Source organism: Marmota marmota, unplaced genomic scaffold (assembly GCF_001458135.2).
Source record: "Marmota marmota marmota unplaced genomic scaffold, marMar, whole genome shotgun sequence".
NCBI lineage: Eukaryota > Metazoa > Chordata > Mammalia > Rodentia > Sciuridae > Marmota > Marmota marmota.
Window position 1 is genome coordinate 709,190 of NW_025999914.1, and position 24,618 is coordinate 733,807.

General features: G+C 34.1%; 1 protein-coding gene and 1 pseudogene across 6 annotated transcripts in view; one reads left to right on the plus strand and one right to left on the minus strand.

Moving 5' to 3' along the window:
* LOC107160486 overlaps positions 1-3,262 on the plus strand; it is a 10,471-nt pseudogene extending 7,209 nt beyond the window's left edge.
* Positions 3,263-4,907: 1,645 nt separating this feature from the next.
* Positions 4,908-24,618, minus strand: part of Zbed9 (zinc finger BED-type containing 9) — a 23,749-nt gene continuing 4,038 nt past the window's right edge. For 3 of the 6 annotated variants that reach the window (XM_048799930.1, XM_048799932.1, XM_015507171.2), the window contains 3 exons: positions 14,083-14,230; positions 9,453-10,942; positions 4,908-8,118 (listed from right to left, as the gene is read on the minus strand). In XM_048799930.1, the coding sequence (XP_048655887.1) occupies positions 6,202-8,118; positions 9,453-10,942; positions 14,083-14,230 (3,555 nt within the window). In that variant the 3' untranslated portion in view covers positions 4,908-6,201. Of the gene's footprint in view, positions 8,119-9,452; positions 10,943-14,082; positions 14,231-14,554; positions 14,572-24,618 lie in introns of those variants that run through there. The other 3 variants (XM_048799933.1, XM_048799934.1, XM_048799935.1) reach the window with 2 other exon arrangements.

Consider the following 24,618-nt stretch of genomic DNA (forward strand, 5'->3'; position numbering starts at 1 on the left):
GGGAGGGGGAGGGGGGAAAAATGTACAGTGTGGGAGCTCTAGTTGATCCACATTCTTGCTGACACTGATATTTTAATTTACACCAATCTTGTGGGTTTAAAAACAGTATTTCATTGGAATTCAATATGTATTTCTGTCATTACAAATGATTCTAAGTGTCTTTTTACATTCTATTGGCCATGCAGTTTTCTTTCTTCTTTGAAGTGCTAATTTTGCTAATTTTTCTATTTAGTTGTTGTCTTTTTCTTATTGATTTGCATTCATTCTTTATATTCTGTAAAATAATCCTATGTCAAATATATGTTACAAATGTTTTATTTATGTTTTCACATCTTATGATGTCTAATTATAAACAGAAGTTGATAATTTTAATGTAGCTATGTTTATTTATTATGGTTTGTATTTTTGCATAAGAAATCTTTTCTTCTTCAAAATAAAAAATGAATTCTGGAAGAATATGGGTTAGTTTCTTTAAAAAGTTTCTTTACTTTGCATTCATAGTTAAGTCTTTAGTGTATTTAGAATATAGAAATCCAACTTCATTTTCTTTCAAATAAATAATGATTTTTTTCCCCTTTTCTCCAATGAAAAGCAATAGTTCTGTTATATCCCAAGTACTATCCAGCCAATGGATTGTTTCTGGGGTCTCTATTCTGTTCCAGTGATTTGTCTATTGCTGTCTTAATACCACTCCATCATAAACACTATAGCTTTATAATTTTTTTAATATGATGTTTCAAGTTTTCTCACTTGTTTTTGTTTTTAAATGTCCTTTAGCAAAACTTGAGCCTTTGTTCTTACATATAAATTTTATATACAGTTGCAACATTGTATGAAATTTTCTTGATATTTTTCAATATCCAATGGGGCAAACTGGCCTCTTTATAACATGAAACCTTTTGAATTGTATCTACTTTCCTTAATCCATACTACCATTTCCCTAGTTCACACCAGTGTCATTAATTTATTTCATTACAAAAATTCTTCTTGCTCTCCTTGCTTCCAACACTCCTGTCTATTTTTCCTATTGTAGCCAAAGAAATCCTGCAAAATTATAATTCAAACCACCTCTTACTAATCAGCTCTTTAGTGACTTTCCAGTGCCTAAAGCATTATGGCTAAACTTGGTTCACTTTTCTAACTGGCTCCTGTTCACCTATGCATACTCACCTCTGGCCATCCTCTCACCCCAACCCTGCATTCCCCACCCCCACTACCACAACTCTGTATTTCTCTGTATCCTGTTCATGCTGAGTTCACTTTTGGTTCCTCCAGCTAACTAAGAGAGGAGGTTTTTCCAGATAACAAAATGTCAGTTTGGAAAATTGCCTCCCCCCAAAAGATTCAAAAGAGATTACAGACAGAAATTAATTTTCACTTAAGTTCTAAGAAAAAAAAATTCTTTCAGCACAATCATAAACTTCTTTTTTGTTGTTGTTTTTTTTATTTTTGAGACAGGGCCTTGCTATGTTGAATCACTAGAAGTGATTCTTTGGGCAGAAAGCATGATTTGGGGAACCAGTTCTACCATTTCTTAGTCATTCTTCAAATTATGTCTGGGAACTGGGGTGGGAGGAGACAGGTGGAAAGCGGGATTCTGGTTCTAGTTATTGTCAGATTTCTTTATAATATGAAGTACTTTCCTTGACCCGTTGATCTGGAACAATTTGGTCCCAGTGTATGAAGACCTGCCTCAAGGAACTTTGAAACTGAAGAAAAAAGACCAGAATTGCACAGAGTACAATTTATTGAGGAACATATTGACAGAAGAATGGTTCTGGGCAACAACAAGACCAAATGAATCCCCACAATAATTTGGGTCAGAATTACACACACACACACACACACACATTGGTTAAGACAAACAAAACTTTATGTAAGCCAGAATGTATTTGGTTTATCTTAAGCTAATATCAAAGAGTCAGGCACAATTCCTGGCACCAGAGTCCAGTTATAAATCTCTATGTGTCACTCTAAGGGTTTGGTGTATTTATAATTTGCTGGGAAACTATGGAAGAAAAACTGACTAGGATTATCTGTGGCAATCATGGTGGGTATCAGTCAAAATGCCTGCAGTTATGTCAGGCTGAATTCATACAACCATCTTTGGTCCCTCTCTAAGTTGTAATACTCTGGGTAATAGGAAAAGTTCAACACAAATCCTGTTATACATAAATTCGATTTTGAAACCTAGCACATTCACATATGATATCTAGAAGCAAACAGTATTGCACAGGGTAACCATAAGTACCCAAGAAAATATACCTTCTCAGTGTATGAATAACCGCATATAGTAGATGTGTGAATGCATTTTAAGACAGACTGGAAATAGGAACAGAAGTATTAGGTTACCTCCAGAATTGTTAGTCATCAAATTCATGTTAAGAATATTTAGTAAGAGGCTGTGCCTCTGTGCCAGCAGTCATTTGCCCTCTGCTCTGTCTTATACTACCCACTGCCTTCCTGCCATTTTCAGGGATGCTATCAATACTATGACCCCAAGACTTGCACTTTTGACTTCACAGGCGCCATAAAAGACATTTTAAAAATACCAGAGCAGTGTTCTCCTGCATGCCTGTGCCCACAATCCCACTGGAAGGGACCCTCATCCTGAGCAGTTGAAGAAAATAGAATCTATGGTAAAGAAAAAGAATTTCCTTGCAATCTTTGACATGACTTCCAAGGCTTTGCCAGTGGTGATAGTAACAAGGATGTCTGAGCTGTGTGCTACTTCCTCGAACAGGGCATTAATATTTGTCTCTGCCAATTATATGACAAGAACATGGGCTTATGTGGGAAGCATGTGGGAGACTTCACCATAGTCTGCAAAGATGCTGATGAAACCAAAAGTGTAGAATCACAATTGAAGATTGTGATCCATCCCTTATATTCCAACTCTTCTCTCAATGGAGCCTGGATCACTTCTATTATCCTGACTTCAGCGGATTTGCAAAAATAATGACTGCAGGAAGAGAAAGGCATCATCAGCATGCGGACCCAGCTGGTTGCCAACCTCAGGAAGGAGGGCTACTCCCACAATTGGCAACACATCACCGACCAGATCAGCATGTTGTGTTTCAAGGGTCTAAAGTCTGAACCGGTAGAGTGACTGACTAAGGAGTTCTCCATCTACAAGACAAAGGGTGGCTGCATCTCTTTGGCAGGGGTCACCTCCAGCAATGTGCCATTCACCAGGTCACTAAGTAACTTCACAGTGCGAGAACAAAGAAAACTTTTCTGTCCTCAGTCCCTGCTGTTGTGAAACTCACATGCAGGATGATGGTGGTAAGTGCATCATTTTTTTCAACTACATTTCATAACACTTAGTGATTAGATGTGTTTCTCAAAAAAGAACATATAGTAAAGAGAACAGAGGCATCTATAGCTGGTGTCTAGAACTCTGTGGTTTTAAACCAAACTCTCTACCGTCCTTCTTTTTAACCTTGTGGTGCTTGGGATTGAACCCAGGGCCTTGTGCATGCGAGGCAAGCACTTTACCAATTGAGCAATATCCCCAGCCCTCCCCCATCCTTTTATCTCCAACTTTTTTGAAAGAGTTTACATGTATAAGTCACAACACCAAAAACCTGTCATGACATTGCAATTGTAAGTGGTTCCTCTGTGGATCTAGCATGAGCTGTGTCTCATGTTGTGAGATTCACATGCAGGATGATAGTGGTGAGTACATCATTTCTTTCAACTGGAGTCTGAGTCTGTCATTAAGAGTCAATATTACATTTGTCCCCCCATGGTGGAGCATCTTTATCAACAGACTGTATTGCACAAATTGTCCTTTACAAAAACCAATGAGTCTGTTGCCACCGAAGCGAAAATAATAGATGCTTGTCCTGTCTTATTTAAGAAAAAAGAAAAAAATATTCTCTTTTTATCATTGTTGTTCTTTTCTTTAACACAAGATCTATAATTAGCCTAGATTTTCATCCCATTCTTAACAAGGAACCCCATCCTATTAGGATCTATTTAAAAACGAAAAACATAATTTTCTGTTCATGCCATACCCTTTATTTCTTGGTAAAGAATAGTGGAGAGTAGGTAACTGCACTTTGTTAGCATCCTCATCATGATTGTGTAATTGCCTCCTCTCTGGATGCTGCCTCTGCCCAGCTGGACCTCTTGCTTCATTCCTTTGGTTGTGCAGCACTAATCTCACATCATGAGTCAGGTGACATAGGTTAGGATCAGAAAGGAGATATTCTGGGTTTTGTGTGCTTCCAGCCAGGCTTAGGCTTCACCCTTGGAAAGGTAACCATCATCTGCTCTAATCTTGTATACCTGGTTTCTCTGTACAATAAAATGACTGTAAACCTCCCCCGCCAAAAAATAATAATAATAATAATAATAATAATAATAATAATATACAGTAAGATCTTGTCATCTAGACATATATTTCAATAAAGATGAATTTTTTATTTTTTTAATATTTATTTTTTAGTTTTCGGTGGACACAACATCTTTATTTTTATTTTTATGTGGTGCTGAGGATCGAACCCAGCACCCTGTGCATGCCAGGCGAGCATACTACCGCTTGAGCCACATCCCCAGCCCCAAGATGAATTTTTTAAAAGAATGTATAGTAAAACAATAAACAGAGGAGGGAAGAGAGGAAAGACAAGTTTTCCTATAGCCTAAAAAGAGAACGCAATTTATCCCCCTAACAGAGTATCATTTCCAGGAAAAAATAGGTAACTAATTCAAGTATATGAAAAGACTTTGCACCAAAACTCTTGTCCAGGTGAATCTAATTCTGCTCACAGATAATCTTTATATTTCTTCTTAGAGAAAAAGTAAGAGAATTTAATTCTCTTTTAAAATATACTCTCAATATCTCTCTTAGTCTATTTTCTCCACAGATTATTTTAGAAATAAATATAAAATCGCCATGCTGATTTTTAAAACTTTTACATTGAAAACACAATACTTTATTTAAGCACTAAAACAAGTGGCAAATGACTCATCACATAGGAAAGAGGGCACATAAATTGTGGGTTGGAGGAGTCAAATCACTTTCTAAATCTATCCACCATTATTACCTTTTTTTTTTTTTTTGAGAAAGTCATACAATTTCATTAAAAGTAACACACAATAACACATAATTCAATCAAGATTTAAAAACTGCATGAGAATATTTCTTCCACTTTACAAGCAAAAGGCTGTTATTAATAACATTTTATATCCTTAAATATCTTTCTCTTCTTTAGCTTTGTTACATTTCTTTGAAAAGAAGCACTTACTGTAAGCTGTTACTTGTCTAGGAAAAGACTGTCATTTTCTGGAAAATTTGTAAGATGATTGATGATAACTTTTTGCAAATGTGCACATATAAATGTGTTCATATTTTCAAGACTGTTATCTTTTAACCTAAAGAATCTGCCTTGTGCTAATAGTCTGTTTTCAATCAGTAGTGAATATACAGAGACATAAGAGCAGAAATGTGTGATATTTTTTCAAGTCACCTCTAAACAATAGAGGTTGTTAGATATACTTGAGATGGTAATAATGCCTAACTTTATCCCAAGCACCTTGAAGACAATAGCAAAGTCTAAAAATCTGTCACTACGGCTCAATCCCCAACACTTATAAAACCAGAATTCATCAATACAAATCCAAAGCTTTAACACAATTACAAGATAAGTGTTTCCTCTACCTCACCAACTAACACACTAGGTAACAGTGCATATTCAAAATGAATTTAACATTGACTTCCAGTCTACCCTCTGGATCAGCTTAACAAATTTAACTTCTTATTGACCTTATTCTTTGCATTTGAATTCTAATCCTACCCCTTGAATTCAATCTTCACTGATTTACTCTGCCATTTCAAAGAAATCATTTCCTGTCCTGAAGTTGTCCTACAATCTTAACATGCTAATGAAATATAATAAAAAAGACATATAAACTAAAAGATGAATTTTTAAATATTAAACAAATTCAAAATTATTTTAATAAGTGTAACAAATATAACAAGAAAAAATTATATTATAATTAAAAATTTTTTAATATTAAACAAATTCCTCATTGAAAGTGTATATATAAACAAATTATATAGAGAATTGATATTTTACTCATAACTTTATACTTCCATAATTGTAACTAAACAGAGTGTTTAAAGTGCAATAGCAAATTCCTCACACTAAATGTATGCACATTTTGAACAACCATCTATATACATCAATAAAGTTTTTAATGTGATAAGTGAGCTTGTTTCTTGCTTGTTAATTTGTCTAATCTAGGTTGAATTGATGACAATGCTACTCTCAGGGGATAATGTATATTTAAACTGTTTCTATGTTTTGTTTTAATAACACTTAAAGTAGAGAATCCTGTTTCACAGAGGTATGTTGAAGGGAATAAAAGAAGAGACTTTAAAGCAATTTCAGCGAGCTCAGGATATTCATTTTTAACTTTTATCCAAAATGAAGCAAGTGATGCTGTATTTTCAAACTTTATTTTCAATCCTTCATCAGTAGCCAGTTTCAACAACTTATCATGTAGGGTTATAGTTAAATTTAAACTATCTTTTGAGGAAAGAAATGGGTTTTGGATCCATGAATTTCCTATTCGTGGATCTTCTTTTGATGGAAAATAAAATTCAAGATATTCTAACAAATTTCTAAGATGTTCACTGATAACTTTTTGCAAATGTGCAATATCAAGATCATGACCTACTTCATTTATGAATGTTGTTAAATTATGGAACATATCATAACAATCTGTAGATACTCTGTTTTTCCAACTTTCTAACTTTTGTTTTTGTCCTTCAATCTTATCAGCCATTGAAAAACATGTTGTATTCTTTCCTTGCATAGAAGCATTAAGATCATTAAAAATACTGAATATATCAGACAAATAAGCAAGTCTGGCTATCCAATTCACATCTTTAAAAAGCTGAGACCAAACAGGTTTCTTGACTTGCAGAAACATTAAGAGTTCATTTCGTATTTCAAACATTCTTGACAAAATTTTTCCCCTTGACAACCACCGTATCTCAGCATGCAATAACAGTTGCTTATGATCAACTTCCATATTATCACATAATAAGGAGAATAATCTTGAATTCAATGCATTACATTTTACATAATTCACAATTTTTACTATGTCAGTAAGCACACTATGAAGTTCAGCTGATATTTTTTTCATAGCAAGACTGTCCTGATGAATGAAGAAATGTGTTGTTTTACATTCTGGTGCAAGTTCCTTGATCTGGGTAATCACTTTGGAATGTTTTCCTGTCATTGAAGCTGCAGCATCAGAGCATACTCCTACACAAAACTTAAATTCCAAGCCACATTTGTCAACAATATAATTCTTCACAGCTTCATACAGTTCTGAGCTAGTTGTGTTTATAGGCAGAGAGGCTGAAAAAAAGAATTCTTCCTTTATATCATCATCATGCTCAAACCTCACATAGACTAATAGGATTATCAGGTTGGCAATATCTCTACATTCATCAAGTTGTAATGAAAAATATTTTGCCAATTTTATTTGTTCTATGAGTTGATCTTCCATATCATTAGCCAGTTCCTGAATACGTCGAGCTATGGTGTCATTGGAAAGTGGTACTTGAGCTACCTTTTTTGCTGCAGATTCACCCAGCATTTCCAAGCAAACTTCTTTGATGCAGTCTTTCACTAGTGTCTCAGCAATTGTGTATGGTGTTTTAGACTTAGCAACTGGAAGCGCTACTTTATATGAAGCCCGTAAAGCACTAATGTTTATATGAGAAACATTAAACACCTTCTTTGGTTGAGTTTTCAATTCACTACTCTTTTTTTCAAAGAATTCTTTTGGTTGAGAACTTATTTCTTTATGTTTCGAATATAAATGTCGCTTAAGTTTTGATGGTTTCATTGCTTCATTTGCCAGTACATCTCCACAAATAATACACTGTGGTTTTAGTACTTCTCCATCAATTACAGCTACAAAACCAAACTCAATGTATGAAGGATCATATTTCCGAGTAAAACTAGTATGAACTCTTTTGGATTTCACTTCTTCAGCATGACTTCTATTGTTACTATTTCTTTTTTTACTACTTCTGTATTCAGAAAAGGTGTGTCTCTTCTTTACAAAAAAATCCAGTGAAGTTTGGTTCGCCATCTGCAAATTAAGATTAAAAATAAATAATATAAATATTACTTCCCTCTTTTAGTTAATAAATTCAAATAATAAACTCAAAACTAGACTTGATTAAAAAGATGATATTAAAATAAGTTATAAGATTTATGGATGCAGCTCAGTGGTAGAGCCCCTGCCCACTGCAGCCCTGCAGTGCACCTGAGGCTGAGTTAAATCCCCAGTACTACAAAAATATAAAATAAAACAAAATTAGAAAGTTATAAAATAATGGGCTGCAACTGCAGCTTAGTGGTAGAGCACTTGCCTAGCATGTGTGAGGCGCTGGGTTTGATCCTCAGCACCACATAAAAATAAATAAAATAAATGTATTGTGTCCATCTACAACTAAAAAATTTAAAAAGCTTTTTAAAAAGTTATAAAATAAATGTTTACATTTTCTGAGCTTTATATCCGTTTGGGTTAATCCAACAAACTGCATGAAAAATATCAAACACTATAATGTGAACTTAATTGTGTTTGACTAGCATGCAACTCCCACCACCTTTGATCTTACTCAAACTGTTCTATACTCTATTCAGTAAGGCAAATTTATTAAACATGTGCTTGGATATTGTTGCAATGTCAAATCATTATAAATGTTTCTAATAATCTCAATTTTTATACTTATTTCATTATGGACTAGTAAAAACTGTTTGCAGATAATTACTGGTCTACAAGTCACACTTTTGAGTACCTCTGGCCTAAATCATGTGTAACCTCCATATTTCAAAACATTAGCTCTACCTCATAAAACTCCTGGTTTAAAACAATTTAGGTATTAAATCATGCTATTTAAGTCCTGCAACTGAACTCTTTCCTAGCACAAACCCATATTTTCAAAACAAATTCATTACTCTCACCCCTTCTAAATATGATTTAAAATGTCCTTTCTTAGCTAAGGTTCCCACCCAAATTCACATATAATTGAAAAAAGTAGCATTAAATTCATTTATTCCCAATTCATTCTTCCATAGAAACATACCATCTGTCATATACACTATTTGTCCTCTTACTCTTAGCTTTTTCATCCCATGAGAAATGCCTGACACCAGACAGCTGTAAAACCCTAGAATAATAAACCAGGAAACACCTAAGGTTATAACCTCCAACTTGGGAAAAAAGAAAAAAAAAAAAAAGCTGGTGGGAGGCATTAAAGCAATTTGCCTTTCTTTGAGGAAAAATATATTTAAGATGGTCAAAATGTGATTTGGTACACCTTGTCAAGTAATTCATATTCATAAATAATTATCCTGTTCACAGTAAAGTATGAGGCTCTTACCCTGCTTTCATCTACAGTGGATATTCAAAACTCTTACCCAGTCTCCTACTGTGTCTGGTGAAAATGGTGTCTCTGATGACTTTAGCATTTTAGAAGGTTGAACAGCCAAACGTCTTTGAATCTCATTATGTTTCCTTTTCATTGAACTGGTCTCATGGAAAAGACTACAAGTTATTTGGTGACCACAGACCTCAGTCTCATGTTGAGAAGGCACTCCACAGATTGCATGGACATTTCCCAGACATGATGTACAACTATTGGCACCTGTGCATTCTTTTTCACAAACTACACAGGATAAAAATCTTAGTCTGCTTTCAGAAGGGTTTTTTTCAGCCATGTTAGGGGTAATAGAAAGATTTTCTTCAATATCACTACTATCTATTCCAGTCTCAATGTTTTCTTCATACTGGGCTCTTAAAGTATTTTCTAACTCTCTGTTGGCTTGATTTAATTCATTTTCTCTGTGCAATTTGGCAACAAATTCTTCAGTTAACTGAGAATGGGACAGGTCCAGTTTAGCTTCAGATCTGAATGTACCTTCACATGGAGTCTGCTGTACACCTCTGTGATAGGATCGGTTTTGGGTCATCTGAATGAACCACAAAAATTCAGTCCAGTGTGGAGAGTTGTTTGTTTGCATCCAGGAGAAGATTCTCTTTTGGATCTCATTAGTTTGTTCTATAGAACTTTGGCTTTGGCAGGCCTGAGCTTTCCCATGGACAATTTTCAATTCTGGACAAATATTACTGAGTTCACTGACAATCTGGCTTGAAAATTCCCTCCCATTGTTGGATTGTAAGACACTGGGTGCTCCAATAATTGTAAAAATATCTAAAAGAGCATGTGCAACTTCCTCAGGCCTTTTAGACTTTAGTGATCGCAAAAAACTTAACTTTGTATGAAGGTCTTGATAATACATAATAAATTTATACTCCCCATCAGGATTCAATTGCATGTCTATGAGATCTACTTGGCATCTTGAGTTAACTTCCTTAATTTTTGATGTTAGAACTTTCTTGAGTTTTGAGTTTTTCTGTTGGCATGGTTTACAGAGTGTGAGGTATAGCATTATAACTTCTTTTGTGATGTTCTTATATTTTGCTTGTAATTCTTTCTCCATGCGGGTACGTCCACCATGTCCAATGCTAAGATGTGTATCATGAAGAATGTCAAATAAGTCCTCACTGTGTAAATAATAACGTATTTTATCTGTTTCTCCATTTATAGCCTCAATCAGCTTCTCTTTTCCGTGTACGAGGATAACATCAAATCTAGCCAAGCGACGGTAGTCAACTGATTCTTTTTTTGCTTTAGCTTTAGCCTCTTTTACTTCCCTTATTAATTGACAGTACTTTGCTTTAGAAAATATCTTAGTATTATTACTTTTGTTTTCTAGTAACATTGCTAAATTTCTGAAGAATCTTTTTCTCATGTTTTCTGATTCAATTTCTGCTTCATTGGTATGTAAGCTACTAATGTTATCATCACCCATGCTTTGAGACATCATGGAAAGCCACAAATATGACTCTACAATATAAAGGAAAAAATCAATTAGATTATTTGGGAATATAATTTAAAATATATATGTTGCTCAAATAAAAAGTTCTGATATAGTAAACAGTAGAAAGCCAGTATGTGACTTATCAGAACAATATTCAGGGTAACCTTAAAGCACTGCTTTATATATAAAGCAGGTTATAAATTAATGTTGTGTCAATTTATTCACCATATAAGAACACTTTTTTGGCTGGAGAAACTCCAGCAATTGTATAGTTTGGATCTAGAATGTCCCCCAAAGTTTGTGTGTTGAATAACACGTTCAAGAAGCTGTTTGTGACTGGATGACTTTGTGCTTTGTTTTTCTGTTTCCTGGAATGTACATTTTTTTTTTTTTATAGACAGAGTGAGGGTGGGGGGAGAGAGAGAGAGAGATTTATTTTTTAGTTTTTGGCGGACACATCTTTGTTTGTATGTGGTGTTGAGGTTCGAACCCTGGCCGCACGCATGCCAGGCAAGCGCTACCGCTTGAGCCACATCCCCAGCCCCATACATATTAATTTTTAAAAAATAAAAGCTATTTTTAAAAAAGCTCATGTGTTGAAAGCATGGTTCAGTGGTAGGCTTTTAGGCAATGATTGAATCACAAGGGCTCACATCAGTGGATTAATCCATTGATTGGAAGATGCACTACAGGGAGGTAAGATTAAAGGAAGTAGGTCACTGAAGGTGAAAGGGATTATATTCTCCCTGGAATCTCTCACTCTCCCTCTGCTTCCCAGCTGCTATGAGCTTTCCTCCTTTCACCATGTTGGTCTGCCTCATGCTTCATTTCAGGTCCACAGCAATAGAGACAGCTGACCATCTATCTGATTGAATTTTCTGAAACTGTGAGCCACAATAAATATTTCCTCCTTTGTTATTGTCAGGTTTTTTGGTCACAATGACAACAAGCTGACTAACACAGCAATATAGTGATACATTTTTTTGAAAACCCCAAACTACAACCACATTTTCTTTTATTCAATCAGGTTATATGGTACATCAATATCTGGGCTTAAATTCCAACATAATATGCTTATATCAGGGCTGGGGATGCGGCTCAAGCGGTAATGCGTTCTCCTGGAATGCACGGGGCGCTGGGTTCGATCCTCAGCACCACATAGAAATAAAATAAAGATGTTGTGTCCACTGAAAACTAAAAAATAAATATTAAAAAATTCTCTCTCTCTCTCTCTTTAAAAAAAAAGTATGTTCTGGAGACACTATTAGGAAGACTTATCTGATATTTAAAATAAAATAAAATAATATGCTTATATCAATTCCCTTTTAGGGCCTATGAAACTACAAATTTCATACAAATACCCTCACTACTAACTTTAATAAAGTAAGAGCAGCAAATGAGTCCAAATAAAAAAATCTCTAATATTTTTAAATGTTTAGAATATTCACAATAACATAAACACTTAGAATACTTCAAACTTCAAACTTGGATTACTCAGTCTGAAGAAAACTATTTTGAAAAAATGAAAAAGAATAACCTGGAATTAGCACATTGCCTCTATATCCCTATAGCCATCTCAAAGGTTAACACTGTTTATACTACCAATTTTCATTTGCATACCAAATATTGAACTAGTGGATTTAAATCATCTCACATGCTCAAATTTCCCAAACTCGGTTAACATTAATGATATATTACCGTGTGTTTTGGCCTCACCTAATTCTCAATAATTCCAATAAAACTTCTTTGATCGTTAAATTTAAGCTTACAGCAAATTCTCCTTTCCTGAGAAACAATCTATTCAAGACACACATAGCACTACAGCATTTTCTTTTTTAACTCATTCAAAGATAAAATTAACAAGATGCTAACTTTATAACAGGGATGACTTATTTCTCTAGTATCTTTTCAAAAGTGCTTAGTAGCCAGGGTGTGGTAGTGCATACCTATAATCCCAGCTATTGGGATAGCTGATACAGGATTGTAAATTCAATAGTAGCCTGGCCAATTTAGCCAGAACCCATTTCAAAATAAAAACTAGAAAGGGCTGGGGGTACAGCTCAGTGGTAGAGTGCCCTGGGTTCAATCCCTAGTACCAAACAAAAATGTGCTTAATAAAATTTGATTGGCTATCAGGCATGGTGGTCCACACCTGTAATCCCAATGGCTCAGGAGGCTGAGGCTTTGACAAGTTCAAAGCCAGACTCAGCAACTTATTGAGGCTCTAGGCAACTCAGTGAGACCCTGTCTCTAAATAAGATACAAAAAAGGGCTAGGGATATGGCTCAGTGGTTAAGTACCCCTGGTTTCAATACCCAGTATCAAATAAATAAATAAATAAAATTTTGATGGATTAACTTTAAAATGAAATGACAACATTCAAAAGTGCTATCTTAAAATGCAACTGAAAAGACCATTCTATAAACAGTATTTCTTTCCATGCTGATCCATATTGTGCCATGTTATGGAACTATGAGCTGAAAAGTAAGGAAAACAAGGATGAATTTGGGGAGGAAATGTAGGTCAATGTAAATGAGAATCAGAAGAATGTGAGCTCAAGAATTTGGAATCAATATTAAAAAGTCTAGGATAAACAAGAAACAGGGACTTGTTGGGCTGTAAGAGGAGAAAAACATTTTATTCATTATCATTTTAAAAAGTAATAATAACAGTAAATCCAGAACCAGGCCAGTCTAGGCTCCTGCCTCTACTACACATCACACTCTTTTAACAGACCTTAGAAAACTAATGAAAGTAGAATTCAGAAATTCTGTTCTCTTCAGTAGAATTCTAAACAGTATTTTCAAAACTTACAAGCCCTTATGTGACAAAAACTGGGAGTAGGGGATACAGCAATGAGATTTATTGTGACACTGACAAGTACTATTTATGTACAGAGGTATCTCTGATTTACCCACAGGTACTAAATTAACTCCATTGCAAAATATCCACACAAAATCTTATGTTCAACTATTTTTGACATGATCACCTGACTGCTAATTCAACTTATTTATTAATATTATACTGTACTGATTTTTTATCCTTGGTTTTTCCTTCAAGTACATTTCAGAAGCTGAAATACCATGAGTTTTGAGAAACTTCTCAGTGACTAGCCCCTTTCTTCCTCGAGTCTCTAGCATCTTTCCCAGGCCTAAATTATCCTCACCGTTATCTTGAAGTAGATGTGGCTCTGGAGAATCACATTCCATTCTGTCTTCCATAGACTGCAGATGGGTACCTAAGGACTCCTTTGCAGAATCCAGAGGGATTATTTCTTCCATAAGAACTTCCTGCTCATATGTGCCTTGCGGGACCTGAGGACAAATAGGTACTTTTGGTAATTGATATGATTACTGCACAAATCATAGATAAACCTTAATACATTCTTCCACTGAAACAGAATGTTAAGAAGAAAGTCTTCATTGAAATCTTAAGAGGAGTCCAAGATAGTGGTTTGTTTTTTTAAAGCTGGAATTAATAAAACCAGAGCCTTAAAACAGAAACTTGTCTTCATTGTATGGGAGTTAATACCATCCCTGTTCTGTTTGAGAAAACATGTAAATGTGTTTCAGTAAATTGATTTCATTAAGAATAAATATTTGGGGCTTGGGATACAGCTCAGTCAGTAGAGTACTTACCTCATATGCATAAGGCCCTGGATTCAATCCCCAGCACCACGAAAAAAAGAAAAAATGAAATGGTTTTAGCATTCATTCATGATTGTTGCCTAAATCAGTTTTTATATTGGGGGTTGCAAAATGGTGACTTCTTTTGAAATTCAATTTTCTGTCCTTTCACCTTCACCTGCCTTTTAAAAAAAGTTATTACTGTATCAGACTTATTTCCATCCTTAATCACTTTGATGCTCAGTGAGACGGTTTCTAAATAAAATACAAAAATAGGGCTGGGGATGTCACTCAGTGGTCTAGTGCCCCTGAGTTCAATCCCCGCTACCCCCTCTCCCCCCAAAAAAGAATAAATATTTTGGGGTAAGGAAAATTATCTAATAGAGATTAATGAGTTATTTAATCCAGGAAGGAATCCAACAGTTGAATAGGACAAAGGTGGAAAATATTAACCCAATGTATTATAGATGAGAAAAAAAAAGACAAAATTGGATAATTGCATTGAGTAGGAAAAAAAACATAATCTTCTTTTTGGTCATTTAGTATATGGCTTATAATTAAATATCCCTAGTTGTCCCAAAAATGTATTTATGGTTTTTAAAAAACCCATAATCCAATCAATATTTATGCATCATATTTAGCTATATTTCCTTTGCATCTTTTAATCAAAAGTAGTTTCCTACTTTTTATGACATTAAATTTGGAAGTCAGAGCCAGCTGTTAGAGAATATCCCCCATTAGGAGTCTGTTTGATTTGTTTCTTCACAAGTAGATTTTGGTTAAAACATTTTGGAAGAATACTATATAAGTGGTGTGTAGTTTCTGTGTCACATCACAAGGTACATTCTATGGGGTTCACTGTTGATAATGCTAAATCTGATCACTTGGTTAAGGTAGTGACCACTAGACCTATCCACTTGAAAAATAATTTGTCTCATTATAAATAATATCAGCCATAAGCTATGGGATAATATTTTGGGACAATGTGAATATTTTATTCCCCAATGGTTTTAGCATTCATTGATGATTGTAGCCTAAATCAGGGTTGCAAAATGGTGATTTCTTTTGAAATTTGATTTTCTGTCCTTTCTCCTTTACTTGTCTTTAAAAAAGGTTATTACTGTATCAGTCTTACTTCCATCCTTAATCACTTTAATACACAGACTGCATCAAATTTGGTCAGTGGAAGCCTCTTTAAGCTGCCTCCTACCTTATTCTGACATAATTCAACTAGTTTTGTTGTTGGGTTTGTTGTTGTTTTAGTATATCTCATGCAATTCAAGGCCCACATTTATTTTTCCTGTCCCAGACCTGGTTTCAACTATTTTTCCTGATTTTAGAGGACAACAGTGTTTAGTAGCAAAGACTCAGTAGAATGTAGGCTCATTGTTAATAAAGGATCATCACCTCTAGGCCCTTTCATGGCTAGAGCTGGTACATACATTTTCCAAAATATGATTTTAATGTCGTTTCAATGCCATAAGGTTTTCCTAGTTTCCACATTCTATTTTGTATCTTCTCTCACAGTTAAAAAACAAAATAGTTCAAAACAATGTAAATATATGTATTCATTTGTTCTAGCCTACAAAAAACACAGAACCACTTCCAAATTACATAAATTTTGTGCTGTAGGATACTTCCAACAACATACCTACTAGGTAAAAATCAACATGTTTGTAGATTATATATCCATAGGAAGCATCACACTAAGAATATATGTCAGAATACTGTGTTCAAGTCGCCTGAATAATTTTTATTTTGTTATTACTTTGAGATATAGTTGGGTTCATTTCTGTTTAATCATTTTGAATTTAATATATTTTAAAATACTTAAAACCTTTACATAGTATTAAAAAATCAAAATATATGTTCAGAGTAGTCTTCCTCATATTCATATAGCCTGCTCTCTACTCTCACTTATTCCCATAAAAAAATAAACATTATATGCAAATGTTTGCATGTATACATGTTTGCATGTATATGCATGTGTATGTACTTCTGTGTATATGTAATAGATACAAATCAAATACAATGTATTTATTTCTTCCATATTATATATACACTAGTATACATCTTTATTTTGTCATTTAATATAAAAATTTTGCTTAAAAATAATTTCATACCAATTCATAGATAATCTTGCTCACTCTTCTTTTGATTTGCCCAAGATCATATTATATTGATGTACATAATTTAATCAATTACTCATGTAACTGCGCATTTAGGTTGTCAACAATATTTTGTTTTTACAAATAATTCTGCTGTGAGAAACTATTTCTATGTTATTTCTTATTTGTAGACATGTATTTTCAAAGTAAATCCCCGGAAATTATATTGCTAGATCAAAAGATAAATGTATATTAGTCAGTGAAAAAAAATCCCTTTTTAGGTGTTATACAATTTTGTAATTGTACCAGCAATACATGAGAGAACTTGCCTTTCCCAATCAGGCTAACAGACTCATCAAGCTTTTGAATTTTGCCAGGTTCATAGGTGATAAATGGTATCTACTTCAATATAATTTTGATTCACTTTTATTATGGCTGTGGTTGAAAGTTTTGTTGTATATTTAAGAAACTTTCTTTAGTTTATGAAAACGTTCGTATCTCTTGGCTGTTTTTTACTGCATTTATGTTGAGGAGATCAGCTTTTATTCATGATGTACTTTGCAAATATTTTTATCAATTTATTATTTTGACTGTGAGTTTTTGTCCAAAAAATTTTCATGTAGATAATTGCTACTGGATTTTGAGTAACTATACACACACAAGTCATTCATGTTTTCTCCTACTTCCTGTACAATTAAAAATGAAAATATTAATCTCTGACACATTTTAAATTATAGTATATTAAGTATGAATCTAATGTTTCTTTCAAATTGACTATCCTTGCCAGGTCTGGTGATGCGCACCTGTATTACATCCAGCAGCTCAGAAAGCTGAGGCAGGAGCATCAAAAATTCAAGGCCAAACAGTGAGAACCTGTCTCAAAATAAAAGGGCCAGACCTGGTAGCCTATCCAGCCTGTAATCCAGCAGCTCCGTAGGTGAGCAGATTCAAAGCCAGCCTCTGGAACCTAATGAGGCCCTAAGCAATACAAGACCCTATCTCTAAATAAAACATAAAAAAGGCCCGAGGATGTGGCTCAGTGGTTAAGCGTCCCTAGGTTTGATCTCCCCCAAAAATAAAAGGGCTGGGCATGCAGCTCAATAGTATAGAGCCCCTGGATTCAGTCCCCAGTACTGCTCCTCCCCAGAGGCTATCCTTTTGTCTTAGCATCACTTATTTCCCCTCCCCCATGATTTGGAATGGCATATTTACTGTATACCACATTTTCAGATAATATTGGGTCTGCTTTTATACTTTCTATTGTTTCATTTCATTGATCTGCTTCTTTGTGTGTCAAAATCAGCTTTATCCAAAGAGGCTTTATAGTACCATTAATATCTAGATAACACTATTTCCCAGACCATAAGTTTTCCTAGCAATTCTTTCACATTTATTTGCACATTTAAATAAAATTCATGTGTTTTAACCATTTTCCTTCCATAACTAAGCAATTAATTGTTTTTTTCTAACATAGTAGATAGAAAATCATTTTCTATTGTCTTTAAATTTTGAGTTCCAGACAGCACAGATTTCTGCACTGGCTGCATCCCATTAAGTTATTAGCTAATCCAGTAATCCCTTCAGAATTCATGTCAGTGGGCAATAGTTGATTGTTTCTTAATTTCCTTGGGTTCTGCTGACTTACTTCTTTATTATTTATAATTAGCAGGTGATTTCTCCTGGACTGTTATTTCACCTATTACACTAATGGTATGGATAAATAAGAAAAGAGTCAAAAGGAAAGGATATCACTGGTCATAAATAAGTTTATCTGACCGTAATATTAAGGGGGAAAAAACGATATTATAGCTGACTTTGAAAAGTATTATTATTAAAATATTAAATCCCGTATTATTATTTTTTTTAATGGTAGAGATTGAACCCAGGATACTCAATGAGCTGCATGCCCAGTCCTTTTTGTTTTTTATTTTGAGTCAGGGTCTAAGTTTCCCAGATAGGCCTTTAACTTGCAAAGCTTCTGCCTTACACTCCCAAATCTCTGGCATTACAAGATGTGCCACATGTCTGGCTGAACAGTCTATTCCAAATGATAAACATTTGAGTCAGATAGAAGAACTGGAACTTAAACCAACTGATTAGTAAGTTAATGAATACCTAAAATAAATGTTGTCGTTAATACAAAAGCATGTTAACCTTCAAATTATCCACATGACATTGTTATCCTAGTATTTGGTTAGGTTTCACTTTCTTCAGAAATCAGAAGAACCTGCTTAAATCTCTACTGTATTCCTTCTCAGCATTTTGTGTAATTGATTTACTAAATCTTTGTAAAATATAGGCCTGTAAATTCAGGTGTTATACCATCCATTGTTTGTGCCAAGTGAAGAAATGAAAGTCAGTGTACAACAGGGAATCTTGTAGTAATCTGGGAAGGATTACTAACAGCACACTGGCATAGTTGTGAATCTTTGTTGATCAATTAAGCAATAAGTAAACTGAAAGTAGTAGGCAAAATCTATTCAGAATCTCTGCCATTGTGAAATCTGGTGAACACTTCATGAAAAATGCATGTCCAATAACCAATAACTTCCTAAAGACTTCTTAAGAGCAGTCTCTAGGATTAATCACATCTTCATGATTAATTCTAATATTATAAGCAAGAGATGAAGTTTCTCAAGAAGAAAAGCTATTAACTTCCAAAGAACATAAATTTGGCTTTATATTCATTTGGTAAACTGTACAGTGAAAAGAAAATAGGCCTGGACACTTCAATTTGAATATGATGTCCCTGCTTCCACCTCTGAGTGTACCACTTAAAATGGAAGTAGCCTGGCCATCATACATTCCTAACAATCTTGACTTCTTGCAAATAGCCTTAGAGAAACATTGCATTTTGGTCTGCCTTGACAAATGTTATTGAAGTCAAGCAAAGGAAAATAATTTGTTATACCAGTATATAAGATCTAGTGTTGAAAACTAATCAACCTATGCTCTGCACATAACTTGCAAAATCCAAGTGAAACAGCTTATCCTCTGGTGGCTTATGAATCAATTTCTGAATTTAGTTTTTAAATTTGGTTAATTCTGAAATTTTCCCTCACTAGCCTTGGCTTTAAAAAATGATTTCCCATTCATATGACACAGAATTCTAATAATGTGCATATATGTCAAGTACCATAGCTATCATGCAGGAAACATTGTAATAGGATATAAATCACCTTTTTGAATTTAATTTTGTTGAAATATTATAGGCTTAGAGGAAAAAAAATACACAACTCACAAATGCAGAACTCAATGACTTACCACAAAGTGAACCACACAGGTCAAGAAAAGGAACATTACCAACATCTCAGAAAGGTGTCTTGTTGCCTAATGTCTTCTGCAAAAGTAACTATTATATTGACATCTATCACCACAGATTCATTTGCTTTTTGAAATTTACATAAACAGAGTAATGCAATATTTTGTCTGCTTCCTTTGGTTAACATTATGTTTGTAAAATTCATCCCCACTGTTGAATGTAGCAATTGTTCATTCATTTCCATTGTTGTATTCAGTTGTATAAATTTACTGCAATATATTCATCCATTTTATTTCTAATGGACATGTAAATTTTTGGCAATTATGATAATGTTGTTATATATTCTCTTACATGTCTTTAAATGTGAGGTATATTAGCTCATGGAGTATGATTAAGTATGTCAGATATTACCAAAGTAATCATAACAGTTTACTCCTAGTAATAAGCATTCCAGTAGCTAAACATCTTCACCAAAATTTAGTCATATTGACACTCTTAATTTATTAAATCTTTTCTGGTTGGAATAAAATAGTATGTCTGAATTTGCATTTTTCTAATTACTAATGATTGTTTATAATTTTGTTGGCCAATTGGTTATTATTTTTAAAAATATAGATATTCAAGTCCTTTGTTTATTTTTCTATTGGAGTATGTCTTTTATCCTATTGATTTGCTGTACTTTATAAATTCAGATATGAGCTTTTTGTACATAATTTGGATCTGGCATAGGGAAAAATGAAATAAGTCTGTAAGACCTTAGTGTTTGGCAGTTTTGCCTTCATTAATGTCTGGACTGGTGTTGAGATTTTCAATATTAAGAAGTGATAAATTGGGGCTGGGGATGTGGCTCAAGTGGTAGCACGTCCGCCTGGCATGCGTGCGGCCCAGGTTCGATCCTCAGCACCGCATACAAACAAAGATGTTGTGTCTGCCAAAAAAATCTAAAATAAACAAAGAGAGAGTTCTTTAATATTTATTAAAAAAAAAAAAGAAGTGATAAATTAAGCAATAGAAAATAATTCCATGGCAAATTCAAACAAATCAAATCTGTTTAAAAAAATATGTAACTTTAAGTCCATAGTTATAATGCAAAAGAAGTTACCATGAGTTCAAATATCAATTATAATGCACAGGTAAATTCTTAACCTTGCCTTAGAAATATTATTCATTGATCAATTTAAATTACAATTCTTGGAATGAAGTTGTGATACATCCCAAATTACCAATAAAATATTGCTGACCTACATGTACTGATTTATTTAAGCTGTCTAGCTAAAGTTTACCAACTCCTTATTTGTGCAACATTGAAAAGAAATGGCATATTAAAAAAAAAAAATCAAATGTGGGGCTGGGGCGATAGCTCAGTGGTAAAGTGCTTGCCTAGCACATGTGAGGCCCTCAGCACCACATACAACTGAATAAATAGAATAAAGGTATTTTAAAAAGTTCGTTCCTTTTTTAAAAAAGAAAAAAAACAAATGTTATCCTATATTTGACAATAAAATGTATTTATTTAATTTTTATGAGTTAGGAAAGATAATAATTTAGATGGTTAACTTGTATATCAGTGACATATTATTTTCTATGCTAAATACTGAAATGGGGTTTCTCTTTTTAAAAAGAAAAAAGGAAGAAGAAAAAAAAAAAGGAAAACAGTCCATACCAGTAATTCAGGTAATTAGTGAAAATTGTACTGCTTTAAAATGTATAGTAGAGGGCTGGGGCTGGGGCTGGGGCTGGGGCTGGAGCACAGTGGTAGAGCACTCGCAGAGCACATGCGAGGCCCTGGGTTCAATCCTCAGCATCACATAAAATAAATAAATAAAGGTATTGTGTCCAACTACAATTAAAAACAAAATTAAAAAATAAAAATAAAACGTATAGTAGATCAAAGATAACTTTATACTCATCAACAGTATTGTCATGCTAATATTGTCACACTGGTCTTCCAAAATGTACCCTCAACTGAATAAAGAAGTTTCTGAAATGATTTTGGTATGCATAGGGATTAGTATTAAAAAACAGTACACAGTAGAGAAAATTTTCTTGGCCTACCTAACATTAAAGTATCATATCTTAGATTATATAATAAGTTGTTTTTTTGTTTATTTGAATTCTACAGATCAGTGGAAAACAAATAACACAGGTGTACTCACCAGGTGGAACAAGATACTTAAAGGATTAAACGTGTGCCAATGATAGAAATTACTCTGCTGCATGGTTGTAAGACAGTGGAGTAAATATTGTTATATTCATTAGAAATGTACATATTTCCATTAAGTTAGAACTAACTTATAGCAGCTCAAATACAGTTTTAAAATTTAAAAATTTTTAATTTTTTTTTTTTTTTTTTGGTACTGGGTATTGAACCCAGGGGCACTCTACCACTGATCTAAATCCCCAACCTTTTTTTTTTTTTTTCCTAATCTTGAGACAGGGTCTAAGTTGCTTAGGACCTTGCTAAATTATTGAGGCTGGTCTCAAATTTGGGATCCTGTCTCAGCCTTCCAATTCGCTAGGACTACAGGTGTGCACCATTGCACCTGGCCAATAGAGTTGATTTTTGTCACATAATAAACATTCAGAAGTAGTTGGTGGCACTGCATCATTTACCTAACAGTTTTGACAGGAACCCCGTCTTTATATTTCTGCTTTGCCATTTTTAACATATTGGTACTACTTCTCATATTCATCATCAACTTAATGGTCACAAGATGGCTACCATAGGAAGTCAGATAAAGTGAAACTAAACACATCTGTTACATTTTATCAGGAAAGTAAAAGCTTCCCCAGAAAACATATTTAGTTCTTTCTGTCCATAACTATGCTGAATGGCTAACACTAGTACAAGAAAGGCAGGAAGAGAATTTATATAGGTATATTACCAGCATGAACAAACCCAACATTTTGTTAGGACAACATGATGGAGAGAATACATACTGGGTTGGCAGCTAAAACTATCCATTAGTGGTTATTTCCCCCTCTCAGAAATTACACAAAAACAAGAAAAATGAGAAACACTTAAGCAAACTTAGTCTTCAACAAGACTAAGAGATATTCATAAGTCCTAAGCCATATAAAAACTATCAAATATGATCAGAATACACCTGCAAATGTTACTTGGGGAACTGACCAAACTCCAACTCCTACCAGTGGCTGCATTTTTCAACAAAGCTAGAAGAAATTATAAAGTAATAGGCACATACTAACAGAAAAAAAAGTTTATTTGAAACAAAAGAAAAAGAGGTGCTGCTAGAGGTGAGAAACTGCCTTAGAGGCATAAGTGCTATAATGTATGACTCTCCTAAAAGAACATGCTTTCTGTAAAACTGCACAAAAATAACAGGATTCATGAGGAAAATAACGTAAAGGATGAACTGTCTAAAAACTAAATTGTTACTGGAACATGAATCAAACTATAGCAACTTCAGTAAAAATACAGTTTGCTCAAAAATATATTAAATGAAGAAATATTACATAGCATTTCATCTTAGAAAGATGATGGTATCTTGTTAGAAATAGGTGTAAGGAAAGGGCAAGGGTAGAGAGATACTATCTTCAGAAGTTGAAGAAGCATTTGCACACTTTCCAAGAAACACAGTAATTATTTTGGCTCATCATCTTGTTTTTATTTCTTTAGCACTGACTTATAAAAAGATATCCAGTTTTTAAAATATTTTCTTTCCTTCATAAAGAAGCTCTTTCTATGGCTCCAAATGCTATGAAGTACAAACTTGCTATGTTCTGCACTGTGGTCATTATCTTCCATCCACTGTAACCATTTTTCTATCATAACTTAGAAGTGGAAAGGGCTTGAGGAGCAGCTTGATGAATTGCATCTTCTTCTTCCCCACACCTTTCATGTGTGCCTCAGCAAATAACTTGTAGCTCTTGTACAGAAAGATCCTTGGCAGTAGTTCCTTAATATCTTCAGTCTCAACTTCTTTAAATTTAACCTCGTTTGCAGTAGCAATACAATTTGATTTGATTTGGGAGACAATTTTTGGAAAGCTAAACACCTTGGAATCATGTATTAAATCAGGAAGAATTCTATGTCATACCCCATGCAAGCAAGATTTTGTGAGATTGTTCTAGACCTCTCCAATAATACCAGTCACAAGTTTAATATTGACTCAATCCCAGAATTCAGAAATTGTTTGGGTATTATCCCCTTTACAGATACAATTAACATCTTGAATGTTCACCTCAAATAACACGCTTTAAATTCTGCAATCACACCCTGATCGAGGGACTGGACTAAATAATTTGCATTAGGAGGTGAAAAGAGAATTTTGGTATTTGAAGAAAAAGCTCAGCAACTTCTAGAGGGTGGCATGGTGTATGATTGACAATTCTAAGAATTTTATTTTACTTCATTTTTATTTACTTATTTATTTTTTGGATTGAACCCAGGGGTGCTTTACCAATGAGCCACATCCCCAACCCTTTTTATTTTTTGAGATAGGCTCTTACTAAATTGCTTAGGACCTCACTAAATTGATGAGGGTGGCTTTCAACTTGTGATCCTCCTGCCTCAGACTCTCAAGCTTCTGGAATTACAGGCATGTACCACCATACCTGGCTAAAAATTTCAAGACAAATTTTTCCTCTTAAATATCTTATTTTTTGATACATGGATTGAACTTAGGGGCATTTACCGCTGAGCTACATCCCAGTCTTCCCCGCCCCACCCCCACCCATCCACC